The sequence below is a fragment of the Mustela putorius genome, unplaced genomic scaffold, assembly GCF_011764305.1.
Source record: "Mustela putorius furo isolate JIRA1106 unplaced genomic scaffold, ASM1176430v1.1 tig00000487_pilon_pilon_pilon, whole genome shotgun sequence".
Classification (NCBI taxonomy): Eukaryota; Metazoa; Chordata; class Mammalia; order Carnivora; family Mustelidae; genus Mustela; species Mustela putorius.
In genome coordinates this window covers 4,394,633-4,414,222 of record NW_025421399.1, presented here as the reverse complement: position 1 = coordinate 4,414,222, position 19,590 = coordinate 4,394,633, and the positions used below count along the sequence as shown (strand labels likewise).

Below are 19,590 nucleotides of genomic sequence, written 5' to 3'. Positions count from 1 at the left end.
TCCACATTTCCTTAAAAAAATACAGTGTTGTGGGTGTGAGTATATCTGTATCCCGTTTGTTGACTTCAGTGTTCTAAATTTAACTTCTGTTTTGCGCTTAATAATTGTGTTCATATATTCTGTGTCCTTTGGCCTCCTTTCTTTTTCTCTCTGAAACATATTTGGTCTGTAACATTGCGCATGGTTAAAGTATACAGCGTGTTGATTTGATCATTGATAGTGCGGCATGCCTGCCACTTGTAGCCTTAGCTAATCCCTCTATCATGTCACAGATCTATCATTTCTTTCTTGTGGGAGAAATAATTAAGATCTAGTCTCTTCGCATATTTATAATATAATACTTTTGTCTCTGTAGTCACTATACCGTGTATTAGGTCCCCAGGACTTATTTATCTACTAACTGCAGGTTTATACTTTTAAACAACCTCTCTTATTTCCTATCTCCATTTCTGTTTGGGTTTTTTTTTTTTTTACGCATATGTATTCATACAGTTCCAGGATTACTGGTTACATACAGACAAATTCATGGTTATTTCTTCTTTTCCATCTTAACCTTTTATCATTTTGTTGTTCCCCTTTTGATCTTTAGTAATGATTTTACTTTAAATGGATGTCCTGATAAATACTTGCTAGGTATATCTTTTTTCATGTCTTTGTTTTCACTTTTTCTGTGACCGTTTGTTTTAGCAGAGATGCATTTACATTTACTCTGATTACTATTAGATTTGGAATCATTGCTTCCATAATTTTTTTTTAAGTCTTATCATCTCTTGGCCTGTTTTTGTTTTGTTGTTCTTTCCTCTTCTGCTTTTGGGTTTCATTTCTTACTATTTTGGGAATAATAGGACTTTGGAATGCTTCTTTTTAAAACATCTTTTTTTTTTTTCATTATCTATAATTTATCTTTAATATTTTGGTTACCTTGTTTTTATTTTTTTATTTTTTAAATTTGTTTAAGTTCCACACCCAACATGGGACTTGAACTCATGACCCTGAGATTAAGAGTTAGATGCTCTTGACCAACACATTTACCATTCTTTTTTTTTTTTTTTTAAGATTTTTATTTATTTATTTGACAGATCACAAGTAGGCAGAGAAGCAGGCAGAGAGAGAGGGGGAAGCAGGCTCCTCACCGTGCAGAGAGCCTGATGCGGGGCTTGATCCCAGGACCCTGAGATCACACAACCTGAGCCGAAGGCAGAGGCTTTAACCAACTGAGCCACCCAGGCACCCCACACATTTACCATTTTTGCTCATAGTTAATTTTTGAGTCCCACTCTCCTCCTTGCTAAACCGGCTGAGCCATCCAGGTGTCCCTCCTTAATGTTTTTAAAGCTTTGACCAGTGAAATAGACTGTCTGGGCCTCTCACTTTTTTTAGGCATATATATGCTATTCCCTTATTAGATGGAATACAAAAATATGTTAACATTTAAACATCACAGAAATGCATAATTTTGTATACACACACTACATATGTATACACAGTTTCCAGTTTTTAACTTAACTAGTGCTTTTTTGAGTTCTTTATCTTAATCTCTTCCTTTAGTTTTTATTTTGTCATTTTTGCCATATTCTTTTCCCTCTACACCTAGTCTGTTGGCTGTTGACTTAAGGGTATGCTAGAGCCACAAAATGGAATGTTCATTTTTCAGCTAATTGATGCCATGGGTTAGTTTATGAGGAAAACCTATTTCCATTTTAAGATTTATTATTTTGATAACTTTTTCTAATTTATTTTTAATGTTTTAAGTTTTGGTGCAATTTCTAGATCTACCTAATTACCTAAATCCTCCCATTCATCTACTGTATGATCTGTGGTTTTCATCTCCTGCCGGCATATTCTCTTTCAGTTCTATCTGAAAGAGAAAGCTAGTGCTGATTAAATAGAGAGCAAGGGATATTTTTTCCCAAAACAGTACTGGCTAATGTCTACACAGTAGTGTCATGTTTAGTTGGTATAATTCCCTTTCAGTGCCATCTACAATTGCAGCTTATTAGAATTCTAGTGCGAGTTGCCCAGTCTGACCTTCACAGGACCTGCTTTACATGCCCACCCATCTGTGTGGTTGCATGAAGGAGGCAGTGGGGAATGTCGATAAAGACCATGTTGTTCTCATATTTATCTTTCTCCTGTACATGTCTGTAAAGGCAAATAGTTTTCAAGAGAGGCTTGTGCTGACACTGAGTGCAGCTCTTGCAGTCATCGTAGACTTTTTGCTAGCAGTTTCCAGGCTACCCTTTTGTTTTTGTTACAACACTACCCTTGCTCAGAGCATCCCTTCTCATGGTGCTGTTCCACAGGGAAGTCCTTTTCTTCTAGAATTGTATGCTGTATGCTGCCCAGATGACTTTATGGGTCGTGATTTAGCACATGGCAGATTTGTCCGTCCTAACACTAGAGCCTAGGAATCCTGCATTCAGCATGACCTGAAGTTTTCTCCTCAAAGCATTAAAATTGTTCACAAAACAAAACAAAAAACCTTTTTTTAAGCCCCCCCTCCAATATTAAGAAGTCTTTTAAAGAGTTAGATTACATAGCAGGCGAGGTTCATTCTTAACCTGCCTGCATGTATACTAAGAAAGTTTAATGGGAATAATTTTTATCCCCTTGAATTTACTCTAATATAAAGACTGTGGTGTGAACAGTCACCATACCAAATTTCTTTTCTTTTTTTTTTTAAGTTTTTATTTATTTATTAGAGCATGAGAAGGGGAGAGGGTCAGAAGGGGGGAGAGAGGCAGACTCCCCACGGAGCAGGGGTTCTGAAATGGGACTCCATCCTAGGACCCTGAGACCACAAACTGAGCCTAAGGCAGACACACTTAACCCACTGAGCCACCCAGGGGCCTCCAAATTTATTTTCATTGCTTAGGCATGAACTTTATAACTATGGATCTTGGACTCGTCAAAATGTAGCTAATGAGTTCTGTGTAGTCCAGGGAAACGTGCCACCTTGTTTGAGACCATCTGAAAGTCTTTAGAAGGAGTTGTGAATAGAACAGGAGAGGTGTGATTGGTTATTCAGGCTCTTCAGTGGATGAAATTGCTGGAGAGAGCAAGTCATGTCCATGTGGGAATCAGGCGCCAATTATTCATCTCAGGGACCGTTGAAATGCATCAAGATGGTGGAAACATTCAGGTTTTATAAGGTTCCCAACACAGTTTCAGTAGCTTTAAACTCACAAGTTTGGTACCTACGTAAGTGCTTAGGTCTCTGGCGGCAAGTGAGTTTTGTCATTGAAGAAGAAGCAAGTTTACTTAATTGCTTTGAAGGTTATTATGTGGGAGGAAAGGGACTCTCTTTTCTTAAGGTTCTTTTTGTTTTTGTTTATTTGAGGGAGAGAGACAGAATGAGTGGGAGAAAGGGGCAGAGGGAGAGGGAGAAGCAGACTCCCCACTGAGCAGGGAGCCCGACTCGGGGCTCGATCCCAGGATCCTGAGATCATGATCTGAGCTGAAGGCAGACATTCAACCATGTGAGCCACCCAAGCGCCCCAAAAGGGACTCTCTTTAACAAAGTAATTGAACTTCTGGTTAGTAGTGGTATATAGTGATCTAGAAAGAGTCTTTTGAATCTTTGGGATAATGAGAGAGAGCTGGCTTTTATCAGACACTGAATTGTCAGTTTTGTTTGGCTTTTCACAGGTTCACCGGAATAGCACAACGCGCTCTGGCTGTGATGTGAACCCCTCCTGCGCACTGTGCGGCTCGGGCAGTACCGTCACCATGCCTCCAGAAATTCACTATGAAGCCCCTCTGTTGGAACGCCTTTCCCAGTTGGACTCTTGTGTTCACCCAGTCCTAGCATTTCCAGATGGTAAGAAAGGCCACAGAATATAAAGTTTAAATGAGACTTAAAGGCTTCAAAGTGAAAGAAAGTCAGCCAGGATCCTGGTACAATCTGGTGCTATCAGGGTATCAATTTCAGTCAACATCGTCACTTAGAATTTTGCAAATAGGGTGCAGCAGATCTGCCAGACCAGAATGTGCCACTAAAAGATTGCAACTTGCCAGGAGAGAGATTTCCCCCCAGCCTTTCAAATGGCTCCTGACCCTGAAATAAAACCCTGCCTCGCTTTGCTAGCCATATGGCCCAAGTTTTCTACTAATATTACCACTTTTATTAGAAGTCACCTGACAGCAGGAATAATTCGATCAAGCTCTTTCTTAATCAAGGGAGTTCTGATAACAAGTCCTGGAGCAGCTAGCTGTAGGATTTAGGTGGGGGGGGGGGGAGAAATTCAGTAATTTGAAAAACAGATAAAGGAGAGGGGATTATCGTAATGCAGTGTTTGATCAACTCTCACACAGAAGAGGGCATCCTCTAGGGTAGGTGTCAGTAATGACTATTTTTTATAAAGTTTCATTGGAACACAGCCAGCCCATTTGTGTACAACATTGTCATTGGCTGCTTTTCTGCTAGAGTGGCAGTAATATTACATAGTTCACCAGACTGAACATGGTTTGGCCTGCAGTGCCCAAATTATTTATCATCTGTCCCCCCCCCTTTTTTTTAAAGATTTTATTTATTAATTTTGACAGAGAGAAATCACAAGTAGATGGAGAGGCAGCCAGAGAGAGAGAGAGGGAAGCAGGCTCCCTGCTGAGCAGAGATCCTGATGCAGGACTCGATCCCAGGACCCTGAGATCATGACCTGAGCCGAAGGCAGCAGCTTAACCCACTGAGCCACCCAGGCGCCCCTCATCTGTCCCTTTTAAGGAAAAGTTTATAAACTTTTGGACCATACGGATAGCAAGCTAGGCAGGGTTTTTATTTCAGGTCGGGAGTGGTGGAGCAGTAAATAAACTTTAGAACATAATGAGTGGGAAACCCTAACACATCTTCTGTGTACTTCAGATTCCAAGGTTCATTGGCTTTTACCTTCTCTTACCATTTGGATTATAGCTCATATAACTTGAGATTTTTATTTGTATAGCATTTTATGGTTTACAAAGGACCTTCTACTTGTTTTATTTGCTTCTCTCAGGAATCTTGGAAGGTGTTAACTTCAGTTTGTGGTAGATTAAGAAAAGGCTCAGAAAAGTTGTGCTTTATCTTGGGCTGAATGGTAATGAGTTTTTAATGGTTCTAGAATTCAAACCCATGTCATCTGATGTGTGTCCTTCATTTCACTATATAATATGCTTCTACCCAGCCAGGTTATTCAGGGAAATCAGTTTTCTACCCATTTCTAGACTCGGACTGTAAGTGGAGCCGCCTGGAAAACTTAGGAGCATTTCTTGGGTTGCTCTCTCAGGATCACATTTGCATTTCTCAGGATCTCATATTTGAATAAAGAAGCCTGAAGCCTGTAGTTACATTCTGATTCTGATAAGGCCTCTTCCATACTCACTGAATATCAGCTTATAAACATGGCGATCCTTTCTTTGTCAACTGCATTACCATGTACAGTTGGGAATTGTCTTCCCCATCCCCCAGTCACATATGCTCAGACTCTCTGTCTCACAGACTGGTGCCTTTACACTTCCTTACTCCATCCAGTTTCAAACTATTGTAGGTAGCATTGAGGGAGAAAGGAAGGAAAGATGTGGAGACTCTCCTCTCTGGTCTTTAGCATCTTCACTTTCCTGCCTGCCTTTAAATACTTTTCCTTTCTCATTGTCTCCCAGTCTCACACAGCTCCTAACCATGATACTGGGGTTTGGACAGGAGAGTTGGTCATTAAATTTCCTTACGAGACTGAAAAGGAGAATATATATATATTTATTATTTCAAGTAGGATGTAGGAACATATTTGCCTTAGACTTTCTGTGGTTTGACTTGGGTGAGACCGTTACCACAGTTAATACTGTTCCTTTTGGATAATTTTGTTTTGATCCAAACAAATTACCACATTCAGAATGTTTGTAAGTTGTAAGGTTTTCACAAAGATGTCCAACTCACAAAGGGCACCATTCTTCTGTGTGAATAGCACTTCCCAAGTATCGAGATTCCCCATGGATCACTGTGTAGAATAGTAAGTAACTAGCGGCCAATGTAACACCTGACCTTTGGGTCACTCTTTTACAGCCAGTTCCCTTGGAGATACTTGGAGATGGCAAGATTTCCAGGTAGTTTTACTAATGGTTCCTAACCTTGTTTGTAGGTGGGATGGGAACCAACTGCAGCTCTCAGTCCTAGAGCTCTTTCTCCCATGTTGACCACCCCTCAGCCATTTAGATTAAGTGTGGCTAGAGATGGTAGAATTGGAGGAGCTGGAGGAGCTGGGTGCCCGGCTGCAAGGTGAAGGCATTAGAGTGTGGTAACTCTTCAGTACTCCTAGGAGGGGGAGCTTGTTTCCTTAACAAGCCAGTCAATCCTTAGCATGGAAATGTAGAGGAAGTCTAAAACCTTGGTACAATGTTAACTTGAGTTTGAGCTTCATAAGAGCACCACCTGCTGGCCTTGAGGATCTATGCTATTTTGAGAGCGCTTACCCAAGACTGGTGTATGTGAGGCTACCGCAGTTTAACCAGCAGGAGGAGGAAGTGAGTATTATGAAACAAACCTAGAAAATTCGCTTGAGAAAATGGTGGAAAGTAATGAGCAAAACAGTCAAGTGAATCGTGAAATGTCAGACCCCTCCAGTAAGCATGAAGTCAGTCTTTTCATTTTGTCTGAGGAAATAGTAACTTTAAAATGATGTTAGTTTCCTTCTGTTTCCTATTTTCTGTTTTAACACTTCTGTTTTCCTTTTACTGACCTGACCAGGCATCTGCACCCTCTTCTCTGATAATGGCACTTGAACGGCATGGCCTGTGTGGGGATGGAATGTGTGAAGTCTTCTGGCTGAATGGGTCCCTATTGTGTTCTCTTCTGTTTCATACCCTTTCATTGCTTACCTTCAGGTCCTGCATATCTAATCCCATTTCAGAGCTTTAGCGCTACATGGATCTCAGGTGTTATGACTTTATTTAAAGCATGAACTCAGACCAGCAATTCCTAAGAGATCATTTTTGTTCATTGGCTGGGGGATTTAACGGACTTCCAGTTCATTCTTAGAGGAGTTAAACACACAGCAAGTTTCTAGCAAAGTAAAACAGCCTGCGTGCTTTGAGCAGTTTGTTATTATCCCTAACTGTCTGTTCGGTGGGTTTATTGGGGAAATTGCTCTTGATTCTGCTTAATACCTCAGCTCTAGGGCACACGGTGGTATTCTTCAATTATAGCAGCTTCTCCTTCAGAGCATTAGATGAGGGTGGGGGATTAGGTATGGTTCTGGAGTCTGATGTAATGTGGAGAGAGTCAGGGACGCCTGGGTGGCCCAGTTGGTTAGGCGACTGCCTTCATCTCGGGTCATGATCCCAGGATTGTATTAGGCTCCCTGCTCTGCCAGGACGGGGAGGTGGTGGCAGTGTGGGGGGCCTGCTTCTCCCTCTCCTGCTTCCACTGCCAGCGCTCTCCTCTCTCATTCTGTCGAATAAAACCTTTTAAAAAAAGAAGGGGAGAGATTCCGTCAGTCTAGGCTAGCAGTAACAAATACTGTCATCTCTTGTGCTTACTCTGATTGGTGGTGGCTTTGTATCATCTATAATTTTTAAAGATAAATCTAAGGTCTCGGGGTACCATAGGGGAAACAGTGCTTTGATTTTTTTATTTTTGTCTGCAACAGAGGAAGGGAGAGCTCTAGAGCATGTGTGCTGGGATGTTACCTTCCCAGATCTAGGCCTGCCACCTCATTTTACCAGTAAAGCTAAAAAGCCCAGCTAAGTGGTTTGTTCTTGTTTTTGCCTTCTACTCAGTGATGGAACTAGGACCTGAATCCAGGCCTTCTCATGTCTAGTCAGGGTGCTGTTTCCATTATAAATCAGGTCTCTTAAATTCTTCCCTACCTCCTTTTTTCCTGGCTTAATTTTCAGGTTTGGTAGAGCAGTGACTGGATAAAGTAAAAGGAAAATGTGAAATCACTATTGCTTCTGTTGTTCCATTATATAGACTTGGCCAGTCAATCACTGTTGCTTCTGTTGTCCCATTATATAGACTTGGCCAGTCAATCACTATTGCTTCTGTTGTCCCATTATATAGACTTGGCCAGTCAATCACTATGCTTCTGTTGTCCCATTATATAGACTTGGCCAGTCAATTCTTCTGTTGACGAGGGGTGTCCTGGGATATGGAGGAAGTGTTTTCCCCTTTGTGAGGCCTCTGGACATTCCAGCTTAGCCCAGTTTTCAGAGTGCCTCCAGACAATGCTTTATTTCCTACACATCCTTTTCCCTAACCATTTTGAATTACAGCAAAAAATACCGTTAATAGCCTCAAGTCAATCTTGATTGTTTTTTAATGGGAAATCCTTTTTTAAAAAAAAATTAGCCCTTCTTTAGGAGGGTGGGGAGAATCAAACAATTTTATTGAGGGACTCGGAGAGGAGTGGAAGGGCTGGAAACATAACGAGATCCAACAGCCTCGGTCTGGTTGGTATCTCCCCAACTTTGAGGTAGCTGAAAGCTGATGTTTATCTTTTAAGGTTGGGATAGGTGAATTTGTTTTTAAGTGTGGAAAAGAAGGAATGAGTATGCAAAAAAAAAAAATCAGAAGACAGCACTGTCCTTACATACTGTACCTCAGTACTTAGACATATAGCAAATATTTATTACCTTTAAAACTTCAGTAGGTCTCCTGATTTGTTAGACTGCCATAATAAATGGCATAACAGTGGTCTTTTCACAGAACTGGAAAATAATGTCTGGTGCTGAGACCTGGCTGCTTTCCGACTGAGGAAAGGCATCCCTGAGAACAGAATTATTTTATTCACCCAGGGTTATAAGTTCATTCCAGTCCTGAGAAGCCCAGTGTTCAAATTTGTTCTTAAAGTGTCATGAGGTCCATGGTATATACTATAGAAAAGAGTGTTTAAATGTTTTCACACTATAGAACTGCCTTGAAAAATACCCTATACACTCCACTTCTTGCCAGTAATTTGAGAAATCTTAACATTCCACCTTTCCATTCTCTGAACCAAATAATCTCATGGTGTGGTGGCTGAGAGTGTGGGCTCGAGGGTTCTACATACCTGAGTTTGAGTGTTGGTTGACTTACTAAACTGTGTATCCTTAAACAGTTAATTCACCTCTTTGAACCTGTTTGGTCTTTGAAAAAAGATCATAATGATGCTTATATCAAAATGAAATACAGATTTTAAATTAATTCTCAAGTGTAAGACCTGTAAAAAGAAAACTGCCAAACAATGCTGAGAGAAAATTAAAGAAAACCTAAGCAAATAGATCTACCACGTTCATGGATTGAAAGACTTGGTGTTGATGGCAGAAAAGAAAGCATTTCTCTTAGATTGACCTTAGAGTCCGGAAATACACAACGAGCTGTTTTGTATTTGAGTTTTTTCCAGAAGCCTGAAGAAGAAACAAACCACCTAGAATTAAGGAAGAATCTGCTTCCATTTTATCTACAGCACTGAATGTTAGAATAAAGTAGAGTAGTAGTGACAGTTTTTAAGGTCTGAGAGAAAAATGGTTTCAGTCTAGAAAAATTTTTTTCTAAAGAAATTACTTAATGGCACGTTCTTAAGAAAATAAAAAACAGAACTAAGAAAGTGAAAAGGTACAATAATGGTAAACCAAAGTGGTAAAAATTATAGTTTAAAAGATTAATTTTTGATGTTGAGTATTAACTAATCGGCAAAAAAGAACCGATTAGAGGCCCGTGGGGGCCTCTGGGGCCTGGGTGATAGGGAGGTGAGGAGCTAGGAAGGAGGGGGCCTAGTTCTCAGTAGATGGTAAGTATTTGTTGAATGAATATATCCTGATTAACTGTGTTGATAGTATTAGGTTTAAATGTTTTAGACTCTAGGAGAATTGAAGCAGGGTGTTTATCAATCTTTGGAACCAGTAAAGTTTAACAGACTTGGTAGAATTCCTGAACAAAGAAAACTCCATTGATATATCAAAAGGTGTTTTTAGATGGGGTGTATGTTTGTTTAATTTGAAAATGAAAGGCAAAAGTGACTTGCTTGTGAATAAAAGAATGACCTTCAGTAAGGTTCAGGTAACCAGCTGCTCCACAGGACAGTGCTTGCCCTGCCAGGCCGTCCTGCCCACTGGGCACAGAAGAAAGGGTGTGATGTGGACCCTCACTGGGTGGGGAGCGCGGGTTCCCGGTAGATGCATCTCCCTTCTTGAGAGAGGAGTCCAGAGGCCAGGTGTCTGGACTAACCCGCAGTGTTTCGTGTTTCTCACAGATGTTCCCACAAGCCTGCACTTCCAGAGCATGCTGAAATCTCAGTGGCAGAACAAGCCTTTTGACAAAATCAAACCTCCCAAAAAGTTTTCACTTAAGCACAGAGCACCCATGCCGGGCAGCCTGCCAGATCCAACTCGTAAAGACAGGCACAAGTTGGTCAACTCCTTCCTAACAACAGCCAGTAAGTTCCGGAGGACCTGGGATTCGTCCTCTGGTTATTCTCTTTTCCTTTTGTATTCTCAAGTTACTGTTTTGCTGTGGCAGTATCTCGGGGTTGGGAGAAGCAGTTGGCTCATAGAAATTCAGCTCACAGTCTACTTCTGCTTGTCTTGGATGTTCTCACATGGACTTCGAAGGCTATTCCAGACACCAGGCGTCTCGGGGCAAGACCCAGAGTGCGGGATGAACAGCTGGCAGTGACATGGCATTGGCTCCAGCTGTGGGCAGGCTGTCTCCTGTAGCCTGGTTGCAGATCTCTCTGCTCAAGGGCCCTGTGGGCTGCCCAGCCTGTCCTGGCCCTCGTGCTGTCTGCTAGGACTGGCAGTCCCAGAGGACTCTCCTGCTGCCCTGGGTGTCTGTCACTGGCCTAGAGCGAACTCGAGAGCTTGGAACTCAAATAAAAGATGGAGAGAAGATTTCACAGCTCCTTTTCTGTTCCCCTCTTCAGAGCTGTCCCATCACCAAACTCGGCCTGACAGGACCCACAGGCAGCACTTAGACGATGTGGGGGCCGTGCCTATGGTGGAACGAGTGACAGCGCCAAAAGCAGAGCGCTTGCTCAACCCACCGCCACCTGTGCACGACCCAAACCCCAGCAAAATGAGATTGCGAGACCATTCATCTGAGAGAAGTGAAGGTAGGGCCAGGCCCGGCACCTCTGCCTGCATCTGCATCTGCTCAGGGCTTTCTGGGGCAGCCTGGGCTTCTCTCAATCGCCCCCAGCTTTGTCCTTCACTTTCTAGGAAGGCAGAGTAGAGGGACCCCTACCGCTTCGAAATGCAGGTTACTTCTAACTGCTGCAGCGACCTCCGCCCAGCCCCCTACCTCCCGCAACCAGTTTGCTTCACCTTTTTATCTTCTAGGCTTAGAAAGCGTTTTGCTTTTACCGTGTTTTTACCATGCTTTTACCGTTGCTGGTATTTGTGGCTTGTGCTGGAAGGAGAGCTGGTTGAGGTGGCCACGTATCCCTCTTTTCTCTTGACTTCTGCAGTGTTGAAGCATCACACGGACATGAGCAGTTCGAGCTACCTGGCGGCCGCCCAGCATCCCCCACACAGCCCCCTGGTGCGACAGCTCTCCACCTCCTCAGACACGTCGGCACCCACCAGCTCTAGCCCACAGGTCACGGCCAGCGCGTCTGTAAGTACCTGTGCGGAGCTGGCTGGCCAGTCCCTCTGCAGTCCCAGCTCCTCAGAGGGCTCTGGAGGACAGTGTGGGGAGTGGGCTGTGAGGCCCAGGGCATTTGGGGGTGCTCAGCTCACCACGATGTGTCATTTTTTAGCCCAAGGGATGGTATTTGACCTTGTGTTCTCCGTGGTGGGAAGTTGGATGCTGAGACACACCCTGAAGGTGGTCTGTGGGGTTAGGTCTCACCCAGCACTCAGCAGTAGCATGGCTTTGATCCCATTGGTTCCAGAAGCTCACCTGCGAGGAGCGGTAGTGGACAGGTACTTAGGAACACTGGAGGCATTCCATTTCCTTAGTTTCACTCTCCTGGTGAGCGGAGGGGAGAAGGCAGGGCCTCGCGCCATCCCTGAAAGCTGTCAGCACAGCCATTCCAGACACACATTCCCGCTAGTTTCTTTCTCATATTTAATTCCTCAGTGTTTGCCTCCTTGAAACATATACCTAGAGCTTCTTGGTGCCCACTGACTGGTCCTTTCTGTGGTATTTATGATAATAATGGTGATGGTGCTAATAAAATGGTGTTTCTTGTGTCTGTTCTTCATGCTTTTCTGTGTTAGCTCATTCAATCCCAATACTGCCCTTTGAGATGTAGGTGATATGAAGGATTCTTACTCTGTTGGCAGGGAAACTGAGGCTTTGTAAGGTTAAGTAAACTGCAAAGGGATGCAGCTTGTGAGGGTTATGACTGCCACTCAGCCCCAAGCCGTGTGACCACAGAGCCAGCTCTTCGCCATGACATGCACGTGTGAGCTCGGCGTCACTGAGGTCACTCGTGGGGGTGTGCACACGCTAGAGCCCCCTTCAGAGCACACTTCAGGAAACGTATAAGCTCACAAATGGGCTCGCTTTGTTCTCTGTCTTTGCTCTTCAAAATCACTCTTTTTCGAATGACCTCTTTATTCCTCCCTTTTACCTCTGTCACCCACAGATTTTGGTCTAAATAGGTGTGTAGTGTCTATCACAAACTCCGTTTCCCATCAGAGGATATCAGTCAACCAGAGGATTCCGGTCTGAACTCTTGAGATCTGACAGTTGGAGAGACTTCAGCGCTCTTTCCCTTCCTGGCCCTCCTTGTCTGGAGGATGTTCCCTTAGGCCTGAATTGCTTGAAATTTTTTCTTATTAATTATTGAGTACAGATTTTGTATCTGCACTGACCTTTATGGCTCTCACTGCCTGATGTTTTCTAAAAGTGTGGATTTATTTAATAGTAAGAAGGAGGATAGGCCAGATACCGAAAATGAGGGGGAGAAATGGGGGTGGGGGGTTGTGTGGGGTAGCGCTGCCTGAAAGCTGTTGGGCACCTCAGAAACCTCCTGTGGCTTTAAAAAAAAAAGGAAATCCCTGAGGATTCTGATTTGGTAGAGAAGGCATCCCAGAACCTTTTGCTTGCTTCTATGCTTTGTTCCTTTTCTCCCCTTTCCTTCTTGGCAAAGCACTCTTCATCTTGCTTCTGAGAAACCACTTTCCATTCCCATCACCTGTTTTGCCCCTCTAGCTCTAAACAGGAGAGAGTAGTTGAATTAGACCCAATGAGTGCCTGGTGGGAGGCAGGGCTCAAGCCCTATTGACCAATCTATCTATCTATCTATTTACTTACTTACGTACTTACATACATACATACATACATACATAGTAGAAAACTTGATGTTGAGACAGAACTCCACGGGTATTGTCCTCAGCCCACTCCAATCTCTTGTCTTTGAAGGTACTAACAGCAGGCCCAGAAGATTCTGCCAGCTCCACATTCAGTCTTGACCAGGCTGCAGGGAGAGCGCTTTCTTGAGCTCCCCTGAGGTACACTTCCAGTCATGGGATGTGTCCTTTTAGCAGAGATGGGCCAGTGGTAGAGGCTTCAGGGTGTGAGGTCACTGAGCCTTAGCTCTTAGACCCAGGCAAGATTTGCAGAATTCTCTTTGACTGGTTAACCAGTTTTACCTTAAATTTGTGAGGTAGAGGCCATCTGTCCTCATTTGACAGAGAAGGAAATGGAAAAAGACGTTGTGGTGGGCTGACATGAGGGGCGACAGCAGCTAAAGGCCTGGCCCAGGAAGCACCACCTGTTGGCATTCTCAGAATGCCTGAAGGGATGGGTTGAATCAATCCCGTATCACCCTCCAGGAGCAGAGAGTGGGGTGGTTAGTTTAGGGAACGGTGTCTTCCTCATCATGCTTCATGAGCTGATCGCACTTGGGGCTTGGCTTTGAAATGCAGCCCCTTGGGTGTCTCCAGCTGTGCTGTTGCCATGGTAGCACATGTGTCATCCCACTGTTGCCCTCTGGCCCCTCTCCACTCAGCCACCAGTGTCTGTTTCAGGGTGGGCCCTTCGCTATCTGGGCCCAAGCAGCTGGTGGACTTTGCCTGCGTCCGAGAAACCAACCAAGGCCTTCAGCTCCATCCTGTATTCCTTCTTTGGCCTCCGAGCTGCTGTAGATGCTCACCTTGTCCTCTGATACAGGGCCCTTGTTAGTCTTCTTCCCTAAGAATTTGAACTTCTCAACCTGCAGAAGCAAATCTCTCTTCTTCAGGAGTGAGCTGTGTGGGCAGGTCCAGGTCCTCTTCCTCTGTTTCCCTCCACTCAGCTCCACTGATAGAGCTAGAAAGCTCTCCACTCTTCCCCAGTAGTCAAAAAGACAGGATATCCCATAGGGCTGAGCAGATGGTGGGTGCAGACTTAGCTGAAGAGTTCAAATCCGCAAGAAGGAGGTGCTTTCATGACGTCCAAGGTTAGATGATCCATTGAGCTGAGCCTGTGCCCTGAGGTCTTTCCAGGATGAGGAAGCTCCCGTTTCTCAACCCTAAGGGTGCACTAGGTTTAGGGAAGCATTGGCTGTGGGGGCCTCTAGGGCCTGGGTGATAGGGTCATCCTTTCTGCTTCCCCTTGCTATCTCTAACGGAGGGGGTAGTTAAAGTGTATGTGGGGGAGTCAGAAGCACAGCCTGACTTTAGGCCTCAAGGTGAGCACCCCTGCAAAAATTCAGTAGAAGTCTTCTTCCACATGAGCCCACGAAGGAAGAGCCTCGGGAGCCACATGGTGGCTCTCCTGAGGATGTCACAGGGGGAGACCTCGTCCTCAGTGCAGGTGGCCGGGTGCTGGCCATCCTATTCTATGTCCCAGGTGTCGGATTTGACGTTTGCAGAATTGTGCCTCCCTTGTAAATACACTTTTTTAAGTGGTACATACGACTTTGGGGCTTAGACTTTTTTTCTTTTTTTTCCGTCTTTTTTAAGATTTTACTTATTTCTTTGACTGAGACACAGCAAGAGAGGGAAGCCAAGCAGGGGGAGTGGGAGAGGGGGAAGCAGGCTTCCCACGGAGCAGGGCGCCTGATGTGGGGCTCAGTTACAGGACCCTGCACATCATGCCCCGAGCCGAAGGCAGATGTCCAACAACTGAGCCACCCAGGCACCCCTTTAAACTCACCTTTGTCTTACAGCAGCCAGTGAGGAGGAGAAGGGGAGAGAGCTCATTCGACATTAACAACATTGTCATCCCAATGTCTGTTGCTGCAACAACTCGTGTAGAGAAACTACAGTACAAGGAAATCCTTACTCCCAGGTAGAGGCCTTTGCTCATCGGCTTCTTGCCCTTTTCTTCCATTACTGCCTCTTTCTCCTCTTGTCCCCAAGCTTTGGGTCTTAGCCTTAGGTTTGTCATGTCTTTAAGAGAAATTCTTCCCTGATAACAGTGAAATTTTTTCTGTATATCATTCTCTCGTTCTCTTAATAAAGAGTACCAACCAGACCTCAGGCCACATGCTGGCTGTAGCCGTGTTTGTCTGACAGCCCAGTGTGTTCCCAGTAGTGAGTTCGTTGTCTGCAGCAAAGCAGGATTTCACCTGGGAATCACACCCGCTTTTGTGGACAGCTTCAGAAGTGGGCAGCCCCGTGTATGTGCTCTCACAGGCTAGCAGTCTGCCGGGGCTGGCAGTGGTCCCCTGCGGACAGTTCCTTTGCCTGCTGTTTGTCACAGCTCCCAGCCGGCTCCCTGTGTCTGTCCTTTGTGGGGCCCCTCTCTGAGGCCTTGGGAATACCAAGGCAGAGGGCAGCGCGCTCTCACACAGACACACTCAACTGCCCGGCTGCCCTGTTCTCTCACACTTGTCCTGTCTTGATTTTGGCAGCTGGCGTGAGGTCGATCTTCGGTCTCTGAAGGGGAGTCCTGACGAAGAAAATGAGGAGGTAACAGCATGGTCGTTCTCTCTTGGAAGGACGCACACCCATGCCTATACACACACGCGCGCACACACCCTAGGGGCTTGAAGACCCGTGAGTGTCAAGTACAAGCTCACTGTATTCCTGTCCTGACGGGGACAGCCCCCACAGTAAGGGCTGGGGCTGGTTCTAGAATTACTCTAGCTTTACTTGGGCTTGGCTTCCTGGAGAGAGGGAACCAGTGAAGCTGTTCTCTTGCAGGTCGAAGACCTATCTGACGCAGCCTTCGCCGCCCTTCATGCCAAATGTGAGGAGATGGAGAGGGCTCGGTGGCTGTGGACCACGAGTGTGCCACCCCAGCGGCGGGGCAGCAGGTGACGGGGCAGGCACAGGTCCCCCGGCCTGGGAAGGGAGGGTGGGCAGGGAGTTGGGCGCTGGGTCCACGGGGTTGCCACTGCCCCTGGGTTGCTCTGTGTGTCTGTCCACTGGTGAGGGCTGAAAACGCAGACGTTCCTGGCTGTTTGTTGGACCTAATGAGGGTATGAGGGTCACGTGGCTGGAGCCTTGCTGAGCCGTAGGGTCGCTGTCCAGTTGTGGCAAACTTGCGTGATCTCCCGGCTCTGCCTGGCGGCTGGCTGGGCCGTTCGGGGGCCAGTTGAGGGTTGTGTTGATTGAACCAGAGGCACTTCGGAGGCCTCACCACAGTTAACCCTCCTTGGGACAGTTGAATTGGGGGGTTGTGGTCCTGCTCAAAAGAACTGGCCAGCCCTGTCTCCGTTTGGCTAACAAAGGCACAGAAACCCTCAGGAGTCTCAGATAGAAAGATTTAGGGCCCTTGTTTCTCCCTTGACAACAGTTTTCAAAGCCTAGATGATTTTCCCTTCCGTGTGAATTTGGTGAGCACTGTGCCAGAGATTGGCCCCTGGCATCATTCTGCCCTGGCTTTTCTCTTGGGACGATAGGTGCACCCATTTCTTAAGATTTGTGTATCGGGGCGTCACCCGCCCCCGTACAGAGCGGTGGAGGTAACGAGGGGTTTATGGTTCCTGGGAATGAACTGTGTCCGTCTACCTCAGCTCCTCTAATTGGGATACTCTTTTCTTGCCTCCTCCCCAAGCCCCCGAAAATCAACCTACAAGTAATCCCCCTGTCGCCCAGGCACTTAGATTTGCAATCTCCTTGGTGTCCAGGTCTTACAGGTCATCAGATGGCCGGACAACTCCTCAGCTGGGCAGTGCCAACCCCTCCACCCCCCAGCCCGCCTCCCCTGATGTCAGCAGTAGCCACTCTCTGTCGGAGTTCTCCCACGGTCAGTCCCCGAGGAGCCCTATCAGCCCGGAACTGCACTCGGCCCCCCTCACCCCTGTGGCTCGGGATGCGCTGCGACACCTAGCCAGCGAGGACACCCGTTGTTCCACGCCAGAACTGGGGCTGGATGAGCAGGTGAGGAACACTGCCTTTGCGTGGGGGTCGGCCGGGTAGGGGACAGAATGGGGAAGAGACAGCACCCCCTGAAGATGGGTCTGCCTCTCATGCCCCTCCCTCTCTGCATCTTAAAGGGGCTGCACTTAAAAGTGACCTTCTGAAGGGACCGTGGGACGGGTGCCCACTCCGAGGGGTGTTCCTGGACCACTCTAGGAACTCTCGAGGGACTAGTCTTGGACTTCAGTCCACACGTTTTGGGAGAGGGCCTTGGGGCAGGATGTAGGCTGGGCCTCGCTCCTCACCGTGGCAGTCTGTCTGTCTCCCCACAGTCCGTCCAGCCGTGGGAACGGCGGACCTTCCCGTTGGCCTACAGCCCCCAGGCGGAGTGTGAGGACCAGCTGGACGCGCAGGAACGGGCAGCCCGCTGCACTCGGCGCACCTCGGGCAGCAAGACTGGCCGAGAGGCAGAGGTGGCCCCCACCTCACCTCCTGCTGTCCCCCTCAAGAGTCGGCATTTGGCAACAACGGTCACAGCTCAGCGTCCAACTCACAGATGAGCGGGAGACGAGAATCTAAACAGACTCACTAACTATTGGCATTAAAGCTTCAGAAATCTCTGCGTTTGATATTCAAACATCATATGCCGGAAATTTTCACAGTTTTTAGTGAATTTAAGGAATTTAGATTATACTTTGGTATTTTTTTGTTTTGATTTTTGTTTTGTTTTGGTTTTGGTTTCCATGTTTTGTCGTCACACACCTGAGCACTTCCTCCAATTGGCAAACAGAAGTTCAGGATAAGACCCTGCTGGCCTGGTCCTGGCATGTCCTCTGCACTGTTGAATCACTGGACTTAGCGATGCTAGATGATCACCCCTCTCCTCGCACCTGTGGGCAGGGTGCACCAGCCAGGTGGGCAGAGGGGGTTGGGGAGGGGAGAACAGCTTGCTCTGGGCCCCGCCTTCTTCCCTCCCCTGCCATCGGTGGTAGCCTGGCCCTGCGCTGGCCCTCCTGGCTGGGTCCCCCTTGGCCATCTGTGCTAGAGCACCCCCACCAGAGCCTCATGGCCATAATTGCCACCTGTTCTCACCAAGCTCTCAGTCGACAGAATGGCTTCCCCTTGTCATCCAGATCTTGGAGACCTAGTTAGGGTTTCCTCTGCATTTGGTCATCTCTGTTTTGACTCCTTAACTGCAGTGACCTAGCTGCGGCTGCTCAGGTCCCCGTCCTGCCCCTTCGTGCCCTGTCGTCTGCTCCCCGACACTGTCCACATACCTGTACGGACCAGTCCTTCCACTCGGGACGTTTTTACCACCTGTCCTTGTCTGTGACGTTAGGGTTAGGGCTACTTAACTTCATTCCCACTCCTCTGCAAACTGGGGGGGTCAGGGACACGAGCAGCCATCTTCCCTGTATGATTCTGTCGTCACAGATGCATTTAGTTCCGTTTCCTTCACATCCGGTTCCCTGTCGGTGTCAGTTAGACCTTTTCCTCTTCCATGCTCCCCTTGCCTGTGGAATGCTGTCTGGTCCCAGCTGTGGTTCCCATCGCTCCCTCCCCACCCCCCGTGGTTAACCACGTGCCTGTCTCATGTATGACCACATCACCAAAAGGGGGGGCAATAAGGACTTCTTTATTTTTATTTTTTTTTGTTGTTGTTGCCATTTTGTAATCGTATAAAAATAGTAGACAAACTGCTTAATGGTTGGGGTTTTTTCACAATTTTCAACATTAGTGATTTTTTTTTTCGATTCTGTTTGCAAGTTAAAGGGTTTGTCATTGTTTCTTTAAAAAAACAATAATGCACCATATCCCTATGCATAAAGTGCTTCTTCTATTTATAAGGTTGAAAATTCTGAATAACCCTTTTAGCATTGTTAAAAAAAAAAAAACAAAAACAAAAATGGAAAAAAAAACCTTGTATTTTGTAAATATTTTCTTTTCCTGCTTTGAGCTGTGTATTGGCAGCGAAACATGTAGCTGTCTTTGTTCTATAGAAATGCTTTTCTTCAGAGAAGCTGATCTTTGTTAATGTCTTGATTCTGTTCGCAAAGCACAGACTAGTGCTTAAAAAAAAAAAAAGGAAGGAAAAATTGAAAAAAAATAATAAAAAAAAAGTTACAGAATGTTGTGTTGCCAGGCCTTTCTTGACATTGGACTGGCTCTGCATGGCCATGGTGGCAGCCCGGGCCCCTGCCCTGCCGAGCAGTTCTTGGGGAGTCTCCATTCTGTCTCTGGGCACCTCGCAGGGTCACCTGATGGTCACTAGGAAAAGGATGTTGTCGGGGGAGGTGGGGGGTGAGGGGACCCAGAGGACAGGGGATCTCCGTAGATAATCTTCTTGTTGGATGTAAGAGATAGATCGTTTGATCATTGCCTTTCCCTAGTGAGACCAGCAGTATG

At 46.2% G+C, this 19,590-nt stretch overlaps 1 protein-coding gene across 5 annotated transcripts in view; it reads left to right on the top strand.

Annotated features, from left to right (window-relative positions):
- Positions 1 to 19,313, top strand: part of KANSL1 (KAT8 regulatory NSL complex subunit 1) — a 179,374-nt gene extending 160,061 nt beyond the window's left edge. For 4 of the 5 annotated variants that reach the window (XM_004772428.3, XM_004772427.3, XM_004772429.2 and 1 more), the window contains 9 exons: positions 3,649 to 3,820; positions 10,200 to 10,382; positions 10,869 to 11,057; positions 11,412 to 11,560; positions 15,045 to 15,166; positions 15,732 to 15,789; positions 16,024 to 16,136; positions 16,953 to 17,205; positions 17,517 to 19,313. In XM_004772428.3, coding sequence (XP_004772485.1) covers positions 3,649 to 3,820; positions 10,200 to 10,382; positions 10,869 to 11,057; positions 11,412 to 11,560; positions 15,045 to 15,166; positions 15,732 to 15,789; positions 16,024 to 16,136; positions 16,953 to 17,205; positions 17,517 to 17,744 — 1,467 coding nt within the window. In that variant the 3' untranslated portion in view covers positions 17,745 to 19,313. The remainder of the gene's footprint in view (positions 1 to 3,648; positions 3,821 to 10,199; positions 10,383 to 10,868; positions 11,058 to 11,411; positions 11,561 to 15,044; positions 15,167 to 15,731; positions 15,790 to 16,023; positions 16,137 to 16,952; positions 17,206 to 17,516) is intronic. The other variant, XM_045080829.1, reaches the window with a different exon arrangement.
- Positions 19,314 to 19,590: the final 277 nt, after the last annotated feature.